The sequence below is a fragment of the Prosopis cineraria genome, unplaced genomic scaffold (genome assembly GCF_029017545.1).
Source record: "Prosopis cineraria cultivar Desert tree isolate PC_DT_omini unplaced genomic scaffold, ASM2901754v1 PC1082, whole genome shotgun sequence".
Lineage (NCBI taxonomy): Eukaryota > Viridiplantae > Streptophyta > Magnoliopsida > Fabales > Fabaceae > Prosopis > Prosopis cineraria.
The window spans coordinates 1-15,330 of NW_026556407.1; the positions used below are offsets into that span (position 1 = coordinate 1).

Sequence of the window (15,330 nt, forward strand, 5' to 3'; positions counted from 1 at the left end):
TAACTCCGGAAATTACAGTGGCTAAGGCATATTGGCAAAATCAAATCAGCTCATGCTATTGCTCGACGGAATTTTGTATTTTTTATTTTTTAAGCATGAACAGTAGGCTTTACTAATTGTAGAGTTTATCTCTTCCCAAAATACGAGAGCATATGGTCAATTTTTTTAACTGAATTACTATACTCAAACAAAAAGACTAAGATTCATGCTTTAAATAACAAAAAACCTCCACCACTCATTAACTTTAGAAACATTGAATGAACACAGCTTAGAATTCTTGAAACGTTCGGTTTGATTAGTACAAAAAGTTGAATTTGTAACTTTTCTGCGTAATATTTATTACACTTTTATAATTATTATTTAATTAATATACTGATGTTTATTTTTTTTTAATTAACGACATAAGTATAATCCCGGTCTCACCCAATTATGTTGGGTTTTTATATTCCAAAGAGGTGCACAGCAAAAATTCATTAACCAAAAGGGGAAAAGCGGTAATTTAACACTTTTAAAGAGATCAAAGGGTTAGTTAAAAAAAAAAAAAGATCGAAGGGTCAAGTAGGGAACAAAATGTATTAAAGGCATAACTTCATATTTGACCATGAGTGAAATTATTTTTGGAAGAATTACAGTAAAGTTCCAATCCCTAATGAAAAAAAAAAAAATTATTTCCCCAGTCCCATTTACAGGTGACTAGGATCGAAGGGTAATTAATTTCATATTTGGGACCTATATATAATTCTCCCTTGATTTCATTGATAGTCACGATGTTTGTTTGCCTCCATGACACACAGATTACAACAATCTAATCACGCACTGATATTACATGTCATAATTAATTACACTTTCAGTTTCTCCAATTGACCCTAAATTAAAAGCATTTGCTGATAATAGATATCATGTTAACACAGATTATGGTTACGAACTAAAAAAATGACGCAGCAAAATATATACCAGAAGTCATACACTTGGACAGGTAAACTTAGCATTGGGACAAAATGCAGAACATGAAGAACACATGGCAAGGTTTGAGTTCCCCCATGCATCTTGCTCAAGAGCAGTGAGTTCCTCAGGAATAACATGTTTTGATGATCCTAAAACTATAGGAAGAATAAAACCCAAGTTGCCACAAACGTGCGTAAAAATGGAACACAAAAAAAAATATGAATGAAACCTGTCAAACCATCAGGGGAACAGTCATTTGTGTGATCCCCAAGAATATTTGTTCCTGCAATAACGTCCACTTGATTAGCGAAACAAAATAACAGCAGCCTAGCTAAGGGGAGAAATCTGGTGCAATATATGAGGCAGCTGAAGCAGCTTACATGATACCCCTACATATAAGTCTCTTCCATGGGTCTTTGATTTGAGACCTTTTACAAAATCTAATGAAATATTTGACTCAATTCCAAATATGCCCTAATCTCTTTCAGTCAGCTTAAACAATGAAGGCTAATTCTAGAAGTTATAAAATTTATTGATAATTAACTAATTTTAAACTAATGTCTTTGATCTCAGTAAAGAAGTTAACAAGGCATCCAAGTATTTGGATGGTTTGTACAACATCTACAGTACAGCACGCGAAAAAATAACACATAAAAAGGCATCCAAGTATGCCAGCACATCTCATTTATAATGACATTAAATAAGACGCTATGCACCACAATAATGATAACACTAATCTCACTTTTCTGTAGGCATTAACCTCCGAAAGTTTTTTGATCCGCTCCATTAATAGCTTCTTCTGATTCTCAGTCCCCACCGGTCGATTGGTCACTGACGGATGCATCTGCTGTTAATCAAACCCTGGAAATGAGACTAGCAGCAGCCAATAACAAATATGCACCTTATTGAAACACTTAATACACATGAATTACCATAACATTAGTTTTCAAAGGTAAGGATCGTCAAGAGGCAACCTAGATAGGTCAGAGGGCCTGTGAAACAGTAAGTGTGCTATAGACCGATCAATGGGATTGGTGTCAGCTTCCAAATCCATAAGTCCAGTACACCTGCATAGAGCTATGTGTTAGACTTGGCGGAAAGGGTATTCAATCAACATTTAAATACCAATGGATATCCAAGCAAACTAGGGAAAAGCATGCAGCAAACTACGTACAAGCTTCCTCCCAGATCAAAAATGTGATTGTGCCTTTTCTGTCCCTTCTCTTGAGAAAATTTTATTTCCCAATGTATCATGATTAGTAAATATACTTCTAAACAAAGTTATATATACCAAATCTCACACTATCATAAATCGAGTTGAGAGGGGTACACTCTTTGCCCTCAATACCCCAAAGAAGACTAGATTTTGCTGTCAGCGGAGACTACTCCTACATCACCAAAAAAGTTATGTATATAGAGTGGCATCATTGAAATAATCCAACACCTGACATTTTACTCGTGACATTGTCCTTCCTCAATCTCATACGTGTCATACTCCATTTTATTAAGATTTTAAAACATTATTAGTGTGCAATTTGAAATTTAAATGCTACATTTTAAACGAATCTCAGGTGCCAGAGAAGCATAAAGAGGAAATCCAGCAAATCAAGCTAAACTACCATAACTGGTAATTATGTGCATCAGTGTTCTAACCATCGTGCTGGTTCTCTAATAGAGGAATATTGACCCGAGTAGACAAGAAGACTTAAGAAACTACCTGCTTGGGTTCTGCACCATAGCTTTGCAAGCTTCAACACCTTCTCCAACGCTACCACTTGTGTTTGCACAAGCATGTCTTTGTTCAGCACTCTTAGCCAAGCGATACAAACTATCTCTTAGGCACATTTTGGTTCTAATATCCAACTGCACTCAAGCAAATTTTGTCATGTACAAGAATATGGTCAACAAATTGGTAAGTTAATATCAGTGATTCTGACGTAGCCAACAACCTGATTGGCACTGCAACATGAAGTACTATCCTAATTTTTTTGCTTTAACAAAATGTAAGGAAAACTCTCTTAATGTATATCATCAAGACTAAAACTATGTAAACTGAAGCACACCCTTTTAGAATAAATTATGCAAAGCAAAACACCATATTTAAACCAGATTGCATAGTGATCAGAAAATAGTTGTTTTAATTAGCTTGCTTCTGTCAGGAGGAAAAGCTTGCTGCAGAGAAATTTTTGCCTAAAATGTCTATATTTCTGTTCCCAAAGCTTTTTCACTGCAATCCTGTAAGGAATTTCCAACGTAACAATTCAACTCCAATTCTAAACCTATTAATATCAAGGTGAGTAAGCACACTGACTAGAAAAATTAACATGCCACCCTCATTTGTACATGGATGATCTACCAACATAATCTGCCTAGTGTTTTCCATGTCACACAAATGGTCTGCAGAGAAAAAATCCAATTGAGATCCCAGTTACACCACATCTCATCAAGGAGAGCAGTCCCTTAACAACCTAGGAATTGAGACCTCATCTCCGATTTGTCACTAAAGTAAAGAAGCCAAAGTAATGAATCTAAAGGAAAAAGTAACTCCAATGCATTATGGTGTCTTAAAGATCAGTAACTTATGCAGTGCTTCACGTTCAATTGCATCAAGGCTTCTGCTATGCTACAATGAGTGCATTGGCTGGTCCTCAAAATGAAGACAACAATCCCAACCTCAAACACCTATCATCAAAAAATTCTACGACTGGAATTCAACCTCGTGCCACTCGACTTCAAAAGTGATGAATCCCAGAGAGGAGTCAATCCGTTGAGTTAAAGGTTTGTCTCCTTGATTTTCATGCAAAGCATTGTGATTTTGAGTAGACATGAGATCTTATAAGCTACAAACTCAAGGTTTTGGTGAGATTTTGCAACAATAAATTTAAACATGTGCTCATCAAATACTTGTTCTGGGAACAACCATGCGCTACAGCAAATTGAGGCCGACTATATAAGTTGACTACATGTTGTCTAAATTGATGTTCATCTTCACACAGGTTTAAATTTTAAAGATACAAGGTTTGTTGTGATTCTTTCTCTTTTATCCTTTACCCCTTTTTCTGATATGATATGATCCTTTATCTTCAACTTAACAATTCTAACGACAACACTTATTGTCCAAATTTACAGCCCGCTTAGAAGGGAAGTTCACCAGCGTGAGATGAAATTAAGAAAACCATATTTAGAGCCCCCATCCTTCTTTTCCCCCTTGATCACCTATAACACATCTTATTGATCCTGAATCATTAAAATACTGTAGAAGTTAACAGCCCAACATAAGAATTTCATGAATTCATATTTACAACATTTAAACGGTTGAGCAAAATTAGATTTAAGTGCAAAGCATGTTCATAAATTTCAGTACCTGATCCATGACCAGTTGTAGCTGACGAAAGCTAGTGGCTTCAAGGGAGATTTCCTCCAGTGCAGAGCTCATGGATGAACTTTCCTGCACATTTGATGAGTCTATTTCCGGCGAAAATCCTATGCTAACTGCTCCCACTACACTATGACCTTCATTCTCATTTTCAAACTGGTGCAATTGCTGTTGAGCTGAACCTGGACTGCTAAATGGTACTACAGTCCACCATATTTCCCTTTTTTGAACTCTTAGATAGTGCCAGTGCATCATAGCTGTGGAATAACTTTTCTCCCTTTTCAATTGTTTTTAAGGAAGCACCTTGCGTGGAATGACCATGAATACTGGCCATGTTTGATGCAGATGATGATACTTTTAGAGGAGATGGATTGCCTTCAAGATCAGATCTGGATCCAGGTGAAATTGGAAGGAGAAAAGTGTGATTTGGTCCATTATTATAGTCTGGAACTTTCAGGGGAACTTCTGTCTGTGTGCCTGAATTAAGGTTTCGTTTATGTTGCAGGGTGCAAGCATAAGAATTAACCCTACTGGAAGAGGCTTCACTGGCTTGTTCACATCTCCATATTGAGCCGGAGGAGGAAATTGATGAAAGAATCACCATTTTCCAGGCAGTCATCTTTTATTATTCCTTCAGATGCCTTGGACAGCTTCCTTTGCATCTATGATTCATGAGATACAAATCAAGAGACTAGTAATAACACTGAGGATTGCTCAAATTAAGCTGACCAGGTATTCAGACACGATCACAGCTAAAAAAATCTACACTGCAAACCAGATAAATTTAACAAAACACTAAAAGAAAAAGGATCAATTTTTTTTTTTTCATATTACAGAAGATCAAGCTCACTTTTCACATTGCCAGTTGCCACAGCACAAATGCCAAAAATATGAAATGATATAAGCACAGAGCAGAAGGAGTGTTATTGCTTAATTTCCCTTCATGACACCCTACCAATTATAGTTCCAATCAGGATTAAAATTCCAGTTATCATAGATCCCGTCTCATCAAATACATAAAAGACTGAATAAGTTAGAAACTGCTGTTGATTTAGAATTTCATACGATGATGGTATTATTAGAATAATTCTGCCTATGTTTATAGCCGATCCCAAACCCACATAAAGGAAGAGGGTTGTGTTAGGCTATCAACAGCCAACATGAAACTTTAACTATCATGAACATGGACAATAGACATTATAATGCTAATGCTAGGTCGTTGCCAATAAGTAACGCGCTGCATGGCTCGAGTACAGTGATAAGTTAGAGCCGCTGCATCGGCACCTGGATATAATGTTCAATGAGTAAGGGCTATCGCATCATTCTAGACGTGCGCAACTAAAATAGTTAGTCCATGAGAGCAAGATTAGATTTGGTACTTGGAATGTTGGGATATTGAATTGTAAATCTATAGAGGTTGTAGGGGTTATGATTCAAGAAAAATAATTTCCTATGCTTGCAAGAAATAAAATGGCGTGGAGAAGAAGCTAAGATATTCAAGGTTTCAAACTTTGATATACAGGAAAAAAGCACACATTAATGAGTAGGATAGGCATCATTATTGATAAGGAGTGGAAGAAGAACATTGTAAAGTTAGTAGAATTGAAGACAGAATTATTTCCTTAAAAATGATAGTTGGACGTGGAACTGTTAATATTGTTAGCGCTTATGTGCCTCAAATTGGATAGAAGCCAGTATTAAAGAATTATTTTGGGAGAATTTAAAGGAGTTCATTCAACAAAAATCACGAGAGTGAAAAGATTTTTATTGGAGGAGACTTTAATGGGCATGTTGGGAGAGAGAGACTGGTTAATATGCGAAGGTGCATGGTGGTTTGTTTTGGAGAGCTAAACAATAAAGAGCAAACTCTTTTTGATTTCTCGTTGGCATATGATTTTAAATTGCCAACAGTTGTTTCAAGAAAAAGATGAGCATCTCATCACTTACAAAAGTAAAGCTTCAAATCACAGATTAATTTTCTTTTTAGTTAGGAATACGGATAGAAGAAAACTCTGGAAAAATTGCAAGGTAATTCCTGAGATGCTTGTAACGACACAACACAGGGTCTTTGTTCTTGATATGTGTATTATGAGTAAAACTCATAAACGTTGACAAGTAATAGTGCCAAAGATTAGGTTGTGGCAATTAAAAGGTGAGAAGCAAGATATTTTCAAACGAAATCTTTTGGATAAAAGAATTTAGGAATCTAAAGGAAGTGCTAACATCTTGTAGGAGAATATGGCTAAAAAGATAAGGGAGGTTATAAAAATAGTTTTGGAAGAATCAAAAAGTTTTGGTTCGAGAGATAAGGAGTTTTGGTGTGTGAAATAATAGTGTATAGGACAAAATCAAACATAAGAACAATTTTTTTAAGCTATACATTTGTATAACAATGAAAAATTGAGAAAGGTACTGTATAACTAAGATGGAAACTAAGAGAGCTGTGAGTGAAGTTGTTCTAAAACTTTTGAAAAATTTTATAAGAGCCTTAAGACAAAGGAAGGAGAACGAAATATTATAAGATTGTTAAAGTAAAGAAAGAAAATCAAGCAATCTAAAATAGGTCCGATGTATAAAGAATGAAAAAGAAGAATTTTAGTTATAGCTGATGAAATTAAAAATAGATAGGAGACTTACTTTTCCAAACTTTTCAATGATGGAGAGGGTTCATCTAATAACTTGGAGGATTTAGTAACTCATGAAGGAAAACAAAATTTGCCATTTTATCCAATATACGTGATAAGGAGATAAAGGAAGCTCTTTAAAAAATGGCAAATGGTAGAGCCAACAAACTTAATTGTATATCTATTGAAGTGTGAAAATTTTCAGTGAAGAAGGGGTGAGATGGTTAACTAAGTTCTTTAATGTGATTTTACGATTCAAAAAAATGCCTGATGACTAAAAGAAAGAAGTACATTAATTCCTATTTATAAAATAAAGGGAATATTCAAAATTATACTAACTATAGAGGATTAAACCATGAACCACACAATGAATGAAATGTTAAAAAAAGTAATTGAGCATAGATTGAGATTGGCGACAAGTATTTTCAAGAATCAATTTAGTTTTATACCAGGTAAAATGACTACAGAGCGATTTATTTACTAAGAAAATTAATGAAAAAGTTTTCGTCTAAGTAGGAGTAAGACAGAATATTTACATTGTAATTTTGATAAAAAACTAGTCAACAATAATTTGAAAGTAAAATTAAAAGATCAAAATTATACTCAAGTGAAAAAATTTCGAATTTGAGAGCCTATTTAAAACTAATGCGAAATTAGTGAAGATATTTCACATAGGATTCAAGCTGAGCTTTGAGTGATTTATGGAGAGAAGCTTAAAGGAGTTAGTTATAACAAACCGTAAGATGCCTAATAAACTTAAGGGAAGTTTAGTTCTATCGTATGCTATCAGACCGGCTGGTTATATAATATTTAAAGCTTGGCTCTAATGGGACAAGCAAAGAGTAAACAACCGTAAGGTGCCTAATAAACTTAAGGGAAGTTTTATCATACTGCTATCAGACCGGCTGTGTTATATAATATTAAATGCTTGGCTCTAATGGAATAGCAAGAGTATAAAGTTAGAGTAGCAGAGATGAGAATGTTATGATGAATGTGCGGACATACACGTAAAAATAAAATTCGAATGAGCACGTATGTGAAAAAATGAAGGTAGCACTATTGAAGAAAAAATGAAAAAAAAAATCATTTGAGATGGTTTGACATATACAAAAAAAAGATGACGGGAGGCACCAGTGAGAAGACTGAAACATTTAATTTGAACCCTGTTAAGAGGAATAAAGGAAGGCCTAAGAGAACATTCTTGAAAGTTGTTGAACGTCATCTCTTAATTAATAATATTTTTAAAAGCTTGGTAAATGATAGAGCACAATAGCGTCTTGCAATTCATATAGCTAACCCCATCTATAGAATAAAGGCTGTGTTGTTGTCGTTATTGTTGATGGTATTATTAGAATGCATAGACCAAAAAACTCATTGGATGGATGAATATTCTCAAATGAACTATAATGCAATACATAACAAATACCAACATGGACTACTGAGATATCAAGCACAATCAGTTCTTCCCCCTTACTTTGTAAAATACATCTGGCAAAAAAAAAAAAAAAGATACTTTGTAAAATACTTGTATTCTCAAGATCTCAATGATTTATTTCACTTTTGGTAACAATTATCGCCATATCAGGGGCATGTGCCAAAATCATTACTTTTAATCCCTTTTAAGAATTGTGCAGGACCCACATGTCTAGTTAAGTAACTACTAGAATTCAGAAAACAGGAAATAAAAATGAATTTGCACCAACCTTATCTTTGAACCTCAAGTTATTTGTATAACCAGAATTCATGTCTAGTTCATTTAACATTGATAATTGGCCAGGGACAGCATCATCATCAACATCAATTTGACATCTCAATCTTCTATCAACAGGAGATGGCTTTTCGTTGAAATCAGCAATTGGCGGACCTTCAATATCTGGTTTGGAATCAATTTTATAATCTGACATAATTTTCATTGGACCTGCTTCAGCACATGAAAATTCGAAGTCAGACTTCAATGCTTCATTAGATTCTTCCGTGCTGTGTGAAGATGGGAGCCAGCGGAAACTCTCTTCTTCGTTATTAAGAGTCTCCATTCCAAATGTTGAGTCCCAACTTCTGCAATTTTAAAAGTGACACTCAAACAGAGGCAAAGGTGATAAAACTAAAACTTCAGTCAAGTAGGAGAAATCACTACCTAAACATCCGGTCAACATCTTCAAAGTTTCCAATATCAAGCCACCCATCATTATCAAGAAAACTTAGTTCATTGTCAGTTTGTGATGTGTGGTTGATCGGATATTGACACACGCTAATCATCTTCTACTACATGCTTGTCTCCCAAAATAGTATCATCAGCACAAAACTCACTACCATTAGAATCCATATTGCTGCTCTTGACACATCGATCAGACATCCCTGTATCATCTGATGCTAGTCTTTTCACCTCTTCACTTGTCTCAGTAAGTGCATGAAGGAAACACACCTTCAGGTGTTTGAGACCATGAATCCTTTTCCAACATCTTTTTCCTTCGGAGACATTAAGCATAATTTCTCCTTATCATGAGTAGTGTGGCTAGTAACATTTTCAGCACTTTACTATTATGGAATTCTTGGAAGGGTTTCTTGCAGCTATTGCCCTGTATTGCAAACTGTTCCTTACGTTCATCACCAGCATGGGGCACTATATGATCATCATTCTCACCAATTCATCCACACATTATCTTCAGCTGTAATATCACAAGGACAAAAACAAATATTTAAAAAATTACTTACAACAACCTGGCATCCTAAATGCTTAAACTATTAAGAATCCAAACATTGAATGGTTAATGTTAAATATTATATCGAAGAAATTTATAGGCCTTCACTTGACAGATAAGCTCCTAGGTTGTTATAGTTCTTCAAAGCCACTAATACCAAGTGGTCATAATTTCAATATCTCCCCCAAAATTCATATGAAGGAAATCACGGTAGTGGCTTGGCTGAGGTACATCAAGGCACGAATGGTTTGAGGAAGCGTTAAAGGAGCACACAATGTTGATATGGATGAACCATAAGCAAACTTCTATATGAGCAAATACCAGCAGAAAATTGAAAATTATATGGCTGAACTTGATCCATCTAAAGATTTGACCATAAGCTTCTACCTTGCCTAAAATAGCAGCCACTAGTATGATTTTAAACTCAGCACATTGGATAATACTAAGTATTTCACCAAGTCGCAAGAAACTTCAGCTCAAGAGCTTCAAAATTTAGTGATGGGCTATTGAGAGCCTATGTTCTAATAATTTACAATGCCACCATAACGCCAAACGATACTTTCTCATCACCATCTGCTAAGACACAATCTCTAGTATTCTTTTAACCTCTTTACAATTTAAGTATTCATTCCCCTTTGATTTTTGAATAAAAAGGAAACCACTTCCAGAAGCAAAACAGGGTTCCTTAGCCATAAATCACTGAAGCAACTTCCGAGGAAGGACACGGGTATAAAAAAAACAGACATGTTACTGGTGTTCTGAAAAATACATTGTCGGGCATAAACGAAAGAATACTTTCCCAATTAAAAGACATCCTCAAACCGCTTCTTCCTTCCCCAAGGTTATTTCGCCCTCACAAATCATGCTTGAATAGAGATCTTAGACAAATATTATGTTTATAGCTTTGAATGTGCGATCAACATGAAATTCAAGGAAATCATCATTGTACGTCAATTTCTATATATTTATATAGATGAATTAACCATTGTCATCAAAATAAAACCAAAACAGTCAGTTCAACCAAAAAAATTGATAAATCGATGTTTCAACCAGTTCAAAACCTTTACAGACCCAATCATCTTGGACTTGGCTGGTTCAGACTTTTACTTTAATTTTTTCGATTGTTTCATACAAAGTTACATTAATTGTTAGGGTAAAAACTTTTTCTTACTATATTCATATGTTACATAAATATTATTCTCGTACAAATTTATTAACAACAACATGCTTAATGAATACTATGATTATTGATTACTACTTGCTTATTTTGAATTTAATTTTTGATTATGGATGGATATTAACTTGTTTAAATTTGAATGAGTTATGAAATTTCTAATTCATAGATTTATGTTTCTTACAAATATTTATTAGGGAAATACAATTGTTGGTCTCTATACTATTAGCGTGTTTTCTCGTCATTAGTCTCTACATTTTATGTTTTTATTATTTTTTTCTGTGTTGGTCCTAGTCCCTTAAGGCTGATCCATCTACAACTTTAGTCCTTATAGTTTTAAAAATGCCCATAAAGACCATAATACTTCCACTATCCTCCCCTTCACTATCACTACTCTCATTCTCCCATCCATATTATACCTTGCAACAATTAGAAAGCTCAATAATCCTTCTCAATAGAAAAACTCAATAGGACAAATCTCGTGTCAGCACAGACAAAAGCAATGCAATCACAAAGACAGAGCAATGAAGATGAACTCAAACAACACAATGATTGTGCCAACAACACGAAGAAAAAATAAACTCTAACAAAAAGATTAACGAAAAATAACGATCAATGGTCATATTTAAAACAACAGGATTAATGTTATAGATGGGTCAAGCTTAAGGTACTCAGAGCAAAAGGACAAAATTATAGAGACTAATAACAAAAACATGCTAAAAGTACAGAGACCAACCATTGTATTTTTCCTATTTTCCTACTTATTATATATAACATCAAAATTAAAAATATATAAATTTAATTATGAATAGCTTTTTATCATGTTCAAACCTAGTAACCCCAAGCAAGTGTCTTAATCAATCATGACAATTGTAGTTTTATAAACAATGGAATTGACCAAATAGTATTGTGGAGAAAATGGAAATTAAACACAGAAATAGTCAAATGAAAACACATACTTCATACAAAGATTAGATAGTATTTCATTATTCCAACTAAATTCTGGACATCATAATTGAACTGCAATACTAAATACCTCGTATGAGCAAAAGTTTGACATTCCTTCTAGATCCTCTATCCACCACTGAATACACATCAACTAGTTGGTCTAAGGTCATGTTTCCTTCGGAACATTCATCAGGAAAGGCGCTTCTCTATCACTTAATCACAAAATATAACAATAATAAGATAAGATAATTAATGTCCGAATTTTAAACAATCAACTAAGAAACAAACTGCTTGGTTTAATTTGAAAGGAAACACATTCCAAGCTACAATGCTGTTTAAAATTTGCATTCAAAATCAAAGACATGATAAGTGTGAGTGTTTGTAACTCATAATTCTTGCACAATGGAAAGTTTTGATCTCAATATTTTCTTTTTGTATATATTTAAAACTAACACATTTTTCCATAGAATGCATGAATAAGGAGAGTGCAGATAAGAAAGGAAGGGAATGTTTATTAAAGTAAAAACAAAAGAAAACATCAAAATGCTTTTGTTCCCATTTCATTCTCCTTAATCCAAACCTACCACTAAGATATGGCCTTCCCTATACCAGTCAGAAGCCACATTTCCACTTTGTCTAAAAATTATGAACATCAATACCCAATGATACCAACATCAGTCATCCCCCATTTGGTATTTACAATTGAAAATGACATTGCCCCAGAAATCAAGATATACAAAATCTACTATGTCCCTATTAATATTTCTCATTACCTTTTATTGGTTTTTTAACCTAAAAGTAAAGGTATCATTTTTCTCGATCTACAAAATACTCTTTTCTATTCTAATTTTCTTTCCCTTTCATTTCCATTTTGTAGACTAAACATTTCAATAACACAACAATTAGCATTTAGCACAGTGTCAGAGTCGTGACAGTCAAATTCCACTAGTAGCATCACCTTTGCCATCTTATTGGCAGCATGCAAAGATAATACCACCATATATGTTCATCACCAGCAACATCTTCACCAAATTTGGAAAATCTAAATATGAAAGCAACTAGTTAAATTTACATTTAAAAAAAGGGAGAATTACAGCTAACTCCCTCTCAAGAAAATTAATCATAGATAAAGACCAATGCAGAACAGAGTGTTGTTAAAATGCGGCACGACTTATTTTTGCTTGAACAGGACTTGTTGTTGGTCCTTATTTGTGATTAATTTTTTTGAGAGGGGGCTGACTGTAATTCTTAAAAAAAAAAAAGGTAACTAGTAAAAACGTTCATTTTCAATTTCAGTAAAACTCAGCGCCACTCTTTTTTATTCTAGAATTACAATACCAAACTATTAGTGACTAAAATAATGGGCAGTACGGTCTCAAAGTTATTGAAAGAGCCCAAACTCTTCCTGATTAAAAATTCTATACAAAAATCTCTATAGATAGTACGTTATCGAATTATATATTAGGAAAGAATTTAAACATATCCTACTCAAAAGTTCAGAGAAAAATCAGCTTGGCATGCCAACATTAGCTTAAGAAATTTGCAGAACAAGTGACCAACCTTGTATTGGAAAATGAAAAAAATTGGGTCATATCCACTGCCAACTAAAACCTAAGTTTCATCCCTTGATCAGGATAGAAGGGAATCATACAAAGCAAAACATTTGTTCTCTTTCAAACGTTAGGCTTGAACTAGAGTCTTTGTGCCCTTAGAAATGATAAATCTTCTGGACCCATTTAGGCAATTACACTACCTTGCAGTGTGCACATCCTAGCGTGAAAGTGGTAGGATGAGAATATAAAATTTTAATTAAATGACCAATTATCCAAATACACAAACTTGAATAACGCAAAAGCTTGCTCCAAATTGGCAAAGATAGTTAACATCTGGAAAGTTCCTCAAGGCAATAAATTCCAAGTCTCAATGTTTACAATTGGAGGTTCATTCTCACCATTTCCTTACAAAATTCTTCTTTTTTTAATTGATATGTCCACGGTTAACGTTGTGCGATTACGAACAAGTCAGATGAATCCAAACGTTAAAAAATCCCAACATCCAGGAAGCGGATTATTTAAAAAAAAAATCTGATATAAAAACTATCATTGTCTGTCCTTAAAAAATTTTCATTCAAAGACTGCAAATTTTTATTTGGGTCAAAAAGACTGCACATATTGAATTGGTACGTTAAAACGACAGAAAAGCTATTAAAAATTCCGGGGGGATGGCAAGAGACCGAAATCAAGTGATAAATAGCTGCAGAAAAAACATGCAGTAATGAATCCACTCAACCCTAACTAGTTGGTTTCAACCAAACACAGGTGAGTAAGTTTAAAAACCTCCTTTCAAGTAGAACGTAAAAAGAACAATCAAAAACTGTTATAATCAGTTTGTGTTTCTATAAAAACAAAACTTTAAAGAGAGGAGGAAAACAAAGGACATGAAAATGATAAACAATCAAATTAATCCAGAGTAGAACGCCATGAAAAGGAAAGGAAGATCTCTCACTCTCTTAACTGCAACCTCATTCAGAAATTACAGAACCAGAACACAGAACTGATATTCACCACAGAAGAGAGAGAACAGCTTCAGCTATTTTGACCTCGCTCGAGTAGGGCGGGATTCCTTGGAGCTTCCAGAGCTTTCTTTCCTATCGAATCCAGCAAAAGCCTTCAGAATTTTTTTTTTTAATTTTTTTTGGTTTAATATTTATATCTATATTTATTTGTTTTTAAAAATTTATAAGGTATCACGGAGAGACTGACACGTGTGGAATAAGTCAAGACAAAACAAGGCGGATATCAGAATTCGTGACGGGACGTGGAGGGGAGGGGCGATCCGATTTTCTACGATATTATTGGTTCACGTATGAGCAGATGTTCCCTCGGAACACGTTCCGAGGGATCATTCGTCGCGAATGTGAATACCTGCGTGGCGGGTCGCATTGTAAACCGAAATGTAAATGAATGTTTATTAAAAAAAAAAAGCAATATATATAAAATTAATTGACGGTTGGTCTTTATTTTTGGGAGAATTTTATTAAGCTTTTTCTTGGCTGTAACATAATTTCAATTGAAGTAGATAATTTTAAGATTTCATTGCAACTTTGGAGGATTAAAATGAAATAAAATTTTTTAGTTAAATGATTAAATGCTTTTCCTTATAATTATATTATTAAAATAATAAGTTAAGTTGCTATTTTTACAAGTAATATTATTAGAATAATAATTTAAGTTATAATTGTTATAAGTAACATAACTAAATAATGAGTCAGGTTACAATTTTTGTAAGTAACAATAGTAAAATAATAAGTTAAATTATGGTTTTTACAAATAACACTGTTATAATAACAAATTAATTTCAACTAGATGCATAAACAATTCATATGAAAAAAATGAATAACTAATGTATCTAAATGAAAACTTGTTATATGTAAAATTTACAATTCTCATTAACAATATAATACTATTATGGATTTATAACTTTCATCCACCTACGTTTGTTCTTTTTTTTCATATACCAGTTTGTATTTTTCTTAAACAAGTTATTTATATGTCTAGCTTTACT

General features: G+C 33.8%; 1 protein-coding gene across 8 annotated transcripts; it reads right to left on the reverse strand.

Annotated features, from left to right (window-relative positions):
* Positions 1–918: 918 nt before the first annotated feature.
* Positions 919–9,583, reverse strand: LOC129299214 (protein LNK1-like). Of its 8 annotated transcripts, none has more exons than XR_008590515.1 (7): positions 9,080–9,554; positions 8,649–9,000; positions 4,310–4,983; positions 2,663–2,808; positions 1,920–2,012; positions 1,688–1,789; positions 919–1,228 (listed from the first exon to the last, which is right to left on the reverse strand). XR_008590515.1 is itself a non-coding variant. In XM_054937679.1 (6 exons), exons 3-6 carry the CDS (start codon positions 4,574–4,576, stop codon positions 1,774–1,776), a joined length of 525 nt encoding a protein of 174 aa, XP_054793654.1. In that variant the 5' UTR covers positions 4,577–4,983; positions 8,649–9,000; positions 9,080–9,555; the 3' UTR covers positions 1,687–1,773. The 8 variants fall into 8 exon arrangements, 5 of the variants coding, with proteins under 5 accessions (XP_054793654.1, XP_054793652.1, XP_054793653.1 ...); XR_008590514.1 differs by having other exon boundaries at positions 1,688–1,792; XR_008590516.1 differs by having other exon boundaries at positions 1,688–1,806.
* Positions 9,584–15,330: the final 5,747 nt, after the last annotated feature.

Coding starts and splice junctions, on each gene's coding strand:
- LOC129299214 (XM_054937675.1), bottom strand. CDS start 9,201: ATGATTAGCGTGTGTCAATATCCGATCAACCACACATCACAAACTGAC. Junction 9,001..9,079: donor GATGTTGACCGGATGTTTAG/GTAGTGATTTCT, acceptor TTAAAATTGCAG/AAGTTGGGACTCAACATTTG. Junction 4,984..8,648: donor ACTTGAGGTTCAAAGATAAG/GTTGGTGCAAAT, acceptor CATGAATCATAG/ATGCAAAGGAAGCTGTCCAA.